The 10152-nt window shown below is 36.5% G+C and overlaps 2 protein-coding genes across 2 annotated transcripts; both read right to left on the bottom strand.

Moving 5' to 3' along the window:
* Nucleotides 1-426: 426 nt before the first annotated feature.
* On the bottom strand, nucleotides 427-7164 carry PDE318 (P-loop containing nucleoside triphosphate hydrolases superfamily protein). The gene is given in 16 exon segments (XM_088803147.1): nucleotides 427-718; nucleotides 1145-1351; nucleotides 1738-1850; nucleotides 2458-2494; nucleotides 2575-2646; nucleotides 3171-3284; nucleotides 3488-3520; nucleotides 3523-3550; nucleotides 4424-4500; nucleotides 4579-4617; nucleotides 4964-5038; nucleotides 5441-5554; nucleotides 5669-5733; nucleotides 5827-5947; nucleotides 6547-6668; nucleotides 6749-7164. Coding segments are annotated over 16 exon segments (1386 nt in total). The 5' UTR covers nucleotides 6831-7164; the 3' UTR covers nucleotides 427-631.
* Nucleotides 7165-7375: 211 nt separating this feature from the next.
* On the bottom strand, nucleotides 7376-10129 carry LOC18610588 (B-cell receptor-associated 31-like protein). The gene is made up of 2 exons (XM_007046328.3): nucleotides 9634-10129; nucleotides 7376-8160 (listed from the first exon to the last, which is right to left on the bottom strand). The coding sequence occupies exons 1-2, from the start codon at nucleotides 9914-9916 to the stop codon at nucleotides 7784-7786; spliced, it is 660 nt and encodes a 219-aa protein (XP_007046390.1). The 5' UTR covers nucleotides 9917-10129; the 3' UTR covers nucleotides 7376-7783.
* Between the last annotated feature and the right edge of the window lie 23 nt (nucleotides 10130-10152).

Below are 10152 nucleotides of genomic sequence, written 5' to 3'. Positions count from 1 at the left end.
CATTTCTGGTCCCAATTGACGTGATGACACTCGTAGCTTTTGCTTGTTAGATGAAAATCAGGATGAGCTCATCTGCCACCGTCCCCTCCCCTGTAATATAAGCTTGTATTCTAGTTTAGAAATTGAAAACGAAAAAGACTCGCGCGCAGAGTATGAATATATATGAATTGATCACACCAAAACCAGTAACTCTTTAAATGAACATACACACAACTCTTGGAAATTGATTCGGCAAGCAACCAGTTTTTGGCTCAACAGCTCAAGCATTGCCACTTCACAACTAGGTGAATGCCAATGGTGGGGCGTGTTTTACCACCCACCAGCCAACCTGACCATTCCAAGCCCGACATGCAAAAGCATCAAGCAAGGAGTGGCTATTGCTAGCGATGGCGACATTTTAATTTGAGAGATTAACCGAATGGTAGGTTTAGAGAATAATCATCCATTCCATATGCACACAAACGAACTCAAGGAAAACGCCAATTTGACTTAGAATTCTTTTAACACATTGACCATCCAGCTCATTTTGCTTTCTTCAAGTTGAGCAAGTAACCACCCATATACCATCAGAATCAGATTACAAAAGCTCAACATAAGCAGGACATTGGTGGAGATAGAAGTAACCCTCTATCTAAGCAACTTCAATGTTTTCTGGGATCTTTGAACTTCTGATCCTGCCCATCTGAGCCATCAATACCTCATGCACATTATTTGTCAGCTGCAGGGGAACACAAAGCAATTTGAAAGCAAATCAATGAGAATAACCAGCACAAATCTTCAAAGACACTTTTTGCTTAAATCATTTGACAACCTACCTAAAATATTGACAATCATAGAATATTAGAGTTGATGAACTGGCTACATATTCTTCGTATTAGGATATTTGTTCTAAGGACTTTTCAAAATATCTCATCCCATTGTCACCTTAGCTCAAAATGTTTGCTTATGATCCATAACATTTTCAAATGGAACTGTAGGATATATAACAAGGAATGCTTTTTATTATGCACCTATGCCCAACAAGGACATGCTATGGAGAGGGCAGAGATGGGGAGATTCATCCCTATCTGTCTGTACTCCTAAAAATTGTATATGCAGTACTGTGAATGAAAATTAAATGACGATTTGAGGAAAATTGACTAACCTCATTGAGTCCCTCTTCACTTTTTACTGATACATGTATCGCACCTTTGGGGCCTATTTTCAAATACTTCGCCAATTCAAGATGATTGGTTTCTCCATCTTCTGTGATGAAGACCACAGAAGATTCTTGCAGAAGATCGCATTTTGAGACAACATCAAGCCACAGATGATTGTCAAACCTTTCCCTAATCTCTTTGTATATCACGAACTGCATAATCCAACATAAAGTGTACAGTGATGTAAGAAATTTTTCAATGGAAAAAGTGTACGAGAAATAATCATAATTTTCATCTTTAGAGAAAAAGATCTGGCCTTTTACATGGGAAACAAAGTGACCAGATCTCATATTGCTTATCAAAAAACCAGAATCTAGATAAATAAAAGAAAATTACCACAGGCTAAAATCCAAATCATGCAACCCAACTACTGTCCAAATTATAGATACTTAGGAGGTGGACACTTGTTGACACTGTCCCACCAGCAAACATAAATTCTGATACATGCATGAGGTAATGGGTTTACATATGCTCCAGATATAGTAAATCTCAGACAACTGGCAGACCTTCTTTTCTGCTAAAATAGATCATGTGTTACCTGATCAGACGGAGACATTCCACACTCTCCTGATAGATCATGAACATAAAGAATTGCTGTTGGCAAATGCGAGAGCACAGCAAGTGTTAACTTTTCCAAATTATTCCTGTCTTCTGCAATGGGGGTGAGGGAGTGCAAAAGAACTGTTGACATTATGCTGATGACAATATCAGAACTTGAGCTTAAAAGACAGGACTCAACCTGTTTAGCTGTCAACTAACAGCTAAGAAAAGTGTTGGGTGTCCTGAAAACACTTTAATCAAATCAAATTTTATAGGGAAATAGCCTTCAAATAGGGCCATGAATACATGAATTTTGAACAATGATGAATCAAAACCAATATATAATTATAATATAGCTAGTTTGGCTCCCCACAAACTGTTCATGCTCCTTTTCTTTCTCAACTTTGACAACCACTACCCCTCTATTGACTCAAAATTTCATATCTAAGTCCATCAAGTCAATGTGAACTTTGGCAATCAAGGTCAACATTGAAGCATTTTCAAATCTAAGAAAATGTGGTCAAATTCAGGGGAAAAAAAAACAAAAAAAAAGTAAAAGAACCATTCGAAATCCCCTTGCATGAACACTTGTACCTACATGCACAATGATAGCAAGATATATAGAGAGAGAGAGAGATGCCGGCAAAAATAATTCTTCAGAATGTATAAAATCAATAAATTAGCAAAAACTACCAAACAGATTTCAAAAATTCCTTACCATCACATCTCTTCAACAGCCCAGGGGTGTCAGTCACCTGTAGTCGGGTTTTCAGTAAGCATATCATAAAAGGTAATAACAAGTTGATATCACCCAAAATCTTATAGAAAAAGTAACCTGAAAATGCTGGTAGTTTATAGTAATATGACCCATCAGAATTCCTCTTGTTGTAAAAGGATAGTTGCACACCTAAGAGAGACATAAAAGAGAAACTGTCAACAAAAAGAGATTAAAAGCAAATTTGCTAATAGCGTTTCAGTATTAATGGTGGACCAAAGCCTATACCAGAATAGGCAAATATGGTGGACCAAAGCCAATATAGTAATTTTTTATTTTTCTCTGGACATCTGGCTCTTCATTTGATGATGAATGAGATAAGAAAGAAAACTTTTTCTTCTTGAAATATGCCCCAAAAGTGATTGCACCAGAACCTTTCAAAAGCTTGAAACTTGCTTTTAATCTTTCAGGCTTGCAACTTTCTCAAAGTATTTCTCACTAACAGTCTTCCGTTTATGCTTTGATAAAAGTTTTTCCCCCTAATAATCCTTTTCCTAGTAAGCTCTATTATTTTTCACAGATTTTCCTCCAATTTATTTCCTATTCACCATTCTTTTTCTCCAGTTAAACTGTTTTATATCGCTCACGTATAATAATTTATTCAGACAAGACTAATAGTTTGAATAGAAAGCAAAGTGGAAAGTAGTTGTGCAGACCTCAGGCTTTCCTGTTGAGAGCATACGAACCAATGATGACTTCCCCACATTTGGCGCTCCAACAAGACACAAAGTTGGCATTTCTAGATCCACAACTGGCATGGCCCGCAAAGTCTGGAAACCATATAATTTGAAGATAACTTGCAATTAATTACGAGTTTAAAATTAACGATATTTAAGCATAAGCCATTACAAATAAACTGAAACAGCATACAATGCTACAACTTCAATAAAGCATAAGCCCATTCATACAACACAATAAAACAATGAGAGGTATTTACTTTGACAAATAGAACAAAACAATGAGAAGACTTGACCTTAGACAAATAGCAAATTAATGTTCCAATGTTCCAAACTTCAAAGGCAAAGTGTTGTTATTCCTAAACATCCAAAAAAAAATGTCAAATGGCAGCATTGACTTCCATGAATCATCACTTAAACTAAGGTTTAAGATCATGATTCTGGATGTTTAAGATAAGCTTTGGTGCATATTCTACAAACTCAATTTAGAGTCATTGTACATTGAAGAAGTCCATCCTTACCTTAGCAGATGCATATTATTGTATGTACTTTGAATGTAACAAAAACTATCCTTAAGCTAAATTTTGCATGATTCTCTTCCAGTAAATTGCTATATGGCAGCAAAGAAATTCATTTTCTAGGATGATGCATCTGTAGTTTACTGGTGACATGGTTTTCCAGCTGCTAAACGATGCTACACATGAAACAATACATGTACACATGCAAAAACACAGGCAACACCAATGCACGTGCAAATCTATATAAATGTGCCCATCTACATGCCTGTATTAGCAAAAGAACACATCAATTACGGAAAACACATGTCAAGAAAATTCAAGATTAAATAACAAGAAACTCGGAATTTATAGTATTCTTTGAAGTCAAGCTAAGTTTAAGAGCTATTGTTCAAACTCTGGTATAAATGTAGGATATGGGTATGCATCCCTATACTGTCCTCTTCGTAAAATTTTCCTCATATTTGGAGGCTCATACCCTCAAATCCAACTGCACTTTGAGTTATTGGATACATGACATGAGTTCTTTAGGAAAAATAAACAGTCCGAGCAACATATATTGTTCTATTTTTAGTTATTCCTTATGCCAAAATAGACATTTTTAATTCCTGCTTCCATACTGAAAAGGTTATTATTCTACATTTTTAGTTCTACACTTTGAGTTAATTATTGCTTTCTGATAAAATAGATACTTTTAAAAGATTTCTACTTATATACCTTGGCAATGTACAATAAGTTATCAACAGCCTGCCCTTCACGTTTGAAGATTTCTTGAAGTTTCTCCAAACCCTGAACTAAACAGAAAATATACTAAATTAATAATACTAATGAATATCAATAAAGATCTGTATTGAAAGCAGACAATTACTTACCTCAGTCAGTCGTTCCTCTGCTTCCCTTTTCGATAAAGACTGCAAAGGAGAAAATCAGTAGATAATTGACTTACGAGGAACAAATTCATGCTACATAAATGTCAAGTTATTACGAATTTCAGACTGCATAAAATAAGGGGATTATCAAATCTTTCTCAATTTTAGTCCAGCTAAAGTCAAAATCATCAAGATTTCCCATGCCTTATGATGTAAATTAAAACATACAAAAAGTTAGCGGATTCACATAGCTTATATTATACTGTCAATTGTTAAATTCAATTTGTGTTTGAATGTCACTGCCACATCAAATAAAAGAGAATAGGTGTTAAGGACCATCTCCTTCAAAAAAATTCCTTTAAATATAGTTTGAAGGGAAGAATATAACCTTGGCACAGAGAGAAGCATGTTCCTTTCCAACAGATACAACCTTCTTCCTTAGAGCATCTACCTTTCTCAAGACCTGTTGAGACTAATTATATTTTAATATGGCACTGAAAGAAAAGAGGGAAAGGTGAATGAACCTTCTGAATACTGTAATTCCAAAAAGCACACAAGGGTACGACAATTATTATGTTTTAATATGGCACTGAAAGAAAGGACCAAAGGGTGAATGAACCTTCCACGTACAGTAATAAAACTTACAAGGATACCATTTTGCTTACTTATAAGATGCTATTCCATAGGGACAGCACTTAAGTTCAACATTCGCATCCAAAAGCCACTCATCAAGAGGGAGGGGAACAGAAGTGCTCACAGATTGAACAGATAAAAGCATCATAATTTTATATATATATATATATAGGTCCAATCTATTCAATTAAGAACGCTTGAATATCAAGACTGAGCCATTCATGAGTGTTACCTCTTCATAATTTCCATCCCCAAGTGTCAACTCAATAAGAGACCGTTCATAAGGATGCAAGTACGTTCTTTTGGGGAAGTTTTCTATGTACCCTCTTAATGGAACTGCTAATTCCTGAAGATGAAGCAAATAAAAAAAATGTTATATTCAAGCAATATATTCATTAGTACAAAGTAGAAGTTGTCTTCTACTCTAAACGAATCAATAGACACTGGAATAATATCATACTTTCATCAGTGCATCAAGTTGCTTTGCACCTCTGTTTCTTTCTCTCCTTGCAATGTTGGCAATCCCTAGGGAGGAAACAGAATGTCATGCTAGACCAACAATCTGACATGTTGCAATTGAATTTAAGATTGACCAGATGAATGAATTTATTCAATTACCTTTTGTAGGTAAGACCCTCTTTGCCTTCCTCATCGCAGAATGGAAAATATCAACTGATGGCATCACCATGGGCAGCTTTTGAAATGCACCAATAGTTTCCACTTGTGGTGATCGTTTATCCTTAGAATCAAACAAAAACCATCATAAAATCCATTTTTTCAGGTTAATGAATAATCATATGTGATGTGCATAACTTATAGACATGAGAATAATAATATATCATATCATTAAGAAAGAACCCTTTGCATTGACTCACTGAGTAAAGATATGGACTTGGTCATACCACATAAGTCTACATATAGAATGAAGCAACGGTCATGAAAATGATAAATGGTCACTTGGCCTGTGAAACTCAATGGTTAGTGATAAACGGTCATATAGACATGAGAATAATCATTCACAGACTAATGTCTCATCTCTTGAAGAATTTCCAACACCATCCATGCAGATACATATTTAGTCCTTAAAATAGAAGACACAAGACTGTATGAGCCATTAGTACATTTTGTGCCAGCAAGAAAGAAACGAAGATCACAATCTTATAGTATATGAATTTACCAACGTTTAGACTTTACCAAAGACAGTATCTTGCTCCAACAACTTTCTAAAAATTACAAGCCTTTGGTAGCTTAAGAGAAAAAAGCAGGCTTACGCTGCTTTGCTTATTATAAAACAAATTTAGAAAAAAAATGCTTAATCCACCAGAAACATAAAAGAACCTTGGGTTTATTTTGGGGAGCGGGTACATAGCTTGCATCGACGATCTCACAAGTTACAGTCTGCATGTTTCTACAGAAGCACAAGGCCTGACGCTTGATAGGCCTCTGCATATCGTAGGAGCCTGCATTTGGAGAGCAAAGATGGGAATAATGGAATTTATTTATCTTTAACAAGAAGCAGATAAAAAGGAAGCGTCTTAACCTCTTGAAAACTGGAAGGTTCTTGAAAGAAATCTGGTACAAGGGATATGCCATGACTCAAATAGACTAAAGGCACCGCTCATTCCCCCTACAAACGGGAAACGCCAATTGCAACAAACCCCAAAGATGTAAGTAAACGTACCAAACAACAGAAACCTGAGACGTTAACCGGTATCTCTCTCACAATCACACACACTCAGGAGAGAGACGGAAACCGCGGCTTAGAGAAGAGAGTTGAAAAGGAGGAGGAAAATAAATAAATAACAAAAAGGAAACGAAAAGGTGGTTCCTGCGCCACGGCAATGACTGAGACAGGAGTCAGATGCACTTGTTAAGGGACTAGGGAGGAAGATAGACATGGGAGACCTTCAGGTATCTTTGTAATCAATGGCATAGCAACAGCAACATAGCAAAGACAAAAAAGACAAAAACCCCCTCAAGTTTTTTTTAATCTACAGTTCACTAAGCCCCTGTGGTTTCAAACTAACTGCTCTGGACTTGGACTTGGCCCATCCAATGATGTTAGTCGACAGTCACTTAATTATAAGTACCAAAAATCTCTGTCCTTTTTCTTTTTTAATCTTATTTGTCTTGGAAATAAACTAAATTATAAACAAACAAAAATAAGTTGACAAGAGAAACAATGGATATTCAATAGTTACTGTGAAACTATTTACTCACTTAGGCTTATCTTGTTGATTATTGAATTGTCGTTCCAATAATCACGACCCACGGTACTTGGGTAAGAGCGCCACTGCTAGGCCGGCTTTAGAGCCCAAGCGCCTCTGTTTTCTTTTACACACAAAATGTTACTATTTACTACTACTCCTACAACTACATCTTTCGGATGTAAAGTCAGTTGCTGGGGCATTGGCATTGGGCCTTTTCCAAGCCTTAAACACACAACTTATCCCATTTATGGCGGCACAAAGCTTTCTCAGTTTCATATTATTTATTTTTATATCTAGTGACAACCACCGCCAGGTGCCAGCTCCTCTGCCCACTAAAATCTCTAACATCCGCATTAAAGAGCAATTTACATGTTTTTCTTTGCACCCGGTTCTGACAAACTTTGCTCAATTGACTCCAACTGATTTTGAAGATTCTGATTGTCCTCCAGCAAACGATCATACTCTAAAAGCAATCCTTCAGATTGTTTCCTAAGCGCCTCTGCTTCAGCTTGTGCAGCCTCGACCTCCTTCGATTTTGTCTCACATTCAGATTCTAACTTCTTGATCTTGGTCTTCAATATAACAGTCTCTTCCCCCAAGGCTTTAAGCTCCCCTGCGTTTTTCCTGTCCTCGTAGCCTTGGCTTTGTTTTTTCGCAGTTTCCATGCTTTTCCTGAGGAACCTAAGTTCTCTTATGTAATGGTGCAATCTATCAATCATCAGTGCAAGGAATAACACGAAACCTGCAAATAAAGTATACATTCAAAAGAAAAGCAACAAGAAAATGACACTCCTGATATCTATATCCAATTAGAACGCATAGCAGAAGGTAAGAGAGATGAGTATATACTATGGTGTCTGAAAACTTCAAAGTTTTGAGCCATTTAGCAACCAAGCAATCTAGACAATAACACATACAACTCAATCTTTACAATTAGTTCCATGTAACTCACGAAAACAACATTAATACAAAAGCTCCCAGATATTTGGGCAAGAAAATTTTCATAGAAATCAATTCCTAGTAATTATTTATTAAGAAATAAATATATTACGTGATGCATATGCTTATAGCACAGAAAACTAGCAAGAGGATCTCCTCACCACACAGACTATCAGAAGCCAACTAAACTGTAGCCTACCTTGCTAAAACTTTTAAGGGCTAAAGCATTACCATGGCACCAAAACATTGTTTCAATGGGATAAGTAACAAGCCACTGAATCAACAAGCATGAAGTAAGTAAAGTAAGCTACGTCGTATGTTAATTTTAAATAACCAGATCATAGAATTATTACAAAAATCCACTCAACTCAAAGAAAAACAAAAGAAACTGTCAGCTTTCATCATGTCTAACCTATATTTCTATCAAACCCTCTCCTGCAGAAGAAAGCAGCCATTCAAGAAATAATATACCAAGTATTTCAGATAGGGATGTAAAACCAAGAGGGACATGGAAGCAAATGAAAACATAATGAAAATTACTAGTTCTTCAGAAGTCAACATAGTTTCAGGCATTAAAACTGAATACATGTATCTAGTTCAGTCAATTCAGACTTATAAGCAAGTTTTAAAGAATATCATTAGTTAATGCACCAAGGAACAGACTTGAATTTACTTTTTCTCTATTAGCTATCAAAAAAAAAAAGTTACTGACTAGGCATCTACAAGCCAAGAATTAGGCAACACTGATTCTGAGGTAATGCTATTTAAGAGGTTTACAAACACAAATATATCATATATTTGCATATTCTAAATTTTTGCAGGCCATTTATATAAATGGCATAAAAACATCAGCTCCTTAATGGAAAGTTCAAACTACGTTACAGAATGGTGATTATCAGCTAGCAGCATAATACTACTTATTGGGACTTACTAGCGCTTAAATGAAAATGATACATACAGAAGGTGAAATAAGAATGTGGAATGCCATGCATAACTAAATGTGCTATGCTTGTACATGCTCTTGTTTGGAAATTGAAAGATGAATGGATAAAATTTGCATTTCTCATATGTTGCTACCAACAGCGGATTTTATTAACCACCAACCAGACCAGGCAACTGGACTGGAGCGGTAAAAATCAAATTAACTACGGCATCACTGAGATAATTAACTAACATAATCCAACCATAGGAAACCAATGCAATCAGAAATTTTGAAAGCAAAAGAAACAATAGAACAAAGGGGAAAGCTTTAAAATAAAATAGAACAGAGAAATACCCATGAGAGAAGCTTCAAGCATATGCTTGGACATAAGAACCTGGTCGGTGGGATTGAGGGCAGCAGCGTCGATGGTGCGGCGCTGGATCTTGAGCATGCTGTAAAGGGTGGATGCAAGCACCACCATGAGAGTGGCGGCGACGGTCGTGAGGACGACGGGGCCCCTTCCTCGCTTGACCCGATCCAACGCCATTATTAGGAGCTTTCTGAAAGGGGTCTTGAAGAGCAGGGTGATTATGAAACCCACCTGAAGCATTATCACAGAGTAGAGTAGCTGAATCATGCTCAAAGCTCAAAGGAAAGGAGTTTGAGTTTGTGTTGCTTTGAGTTTTTTGCTCTGGAGGGTTGAATTGAAGTGGAACAGATACTTGGGGTGTATGTTTCCACCGACGAAAATCTATTTATTGCATTGCCGGGCAAGTAAAGCAATCATGCTTTTCCACGTCCCCTTTGCCCTTTGGTAGGGCGTGGACGATTGAACGTCAAAATAGTAATAATCGATTTGTTAATTGTGATGTA

The sequence above is a fragment of the Theobroma cacao genome, chromosome 2, assembly GCF_053813885.1.
Source record: "Theobroma cacao isolate CCN51 chromosome 2, ASM5381388v1, whole genome shotgun sequence".
Taxonomy (NCBI): Eukaryota; Viridiplantae; Streptophyta; class Magnoliopsida; order Malvales; family Malvaceae; genus Theobroma; species Theobroma cacao.
The sequence above is the reverse complement of the archived record's forward strand: the minus strand, read 5'-3'. Positions and strand labels throughout refer to the sequence as shown.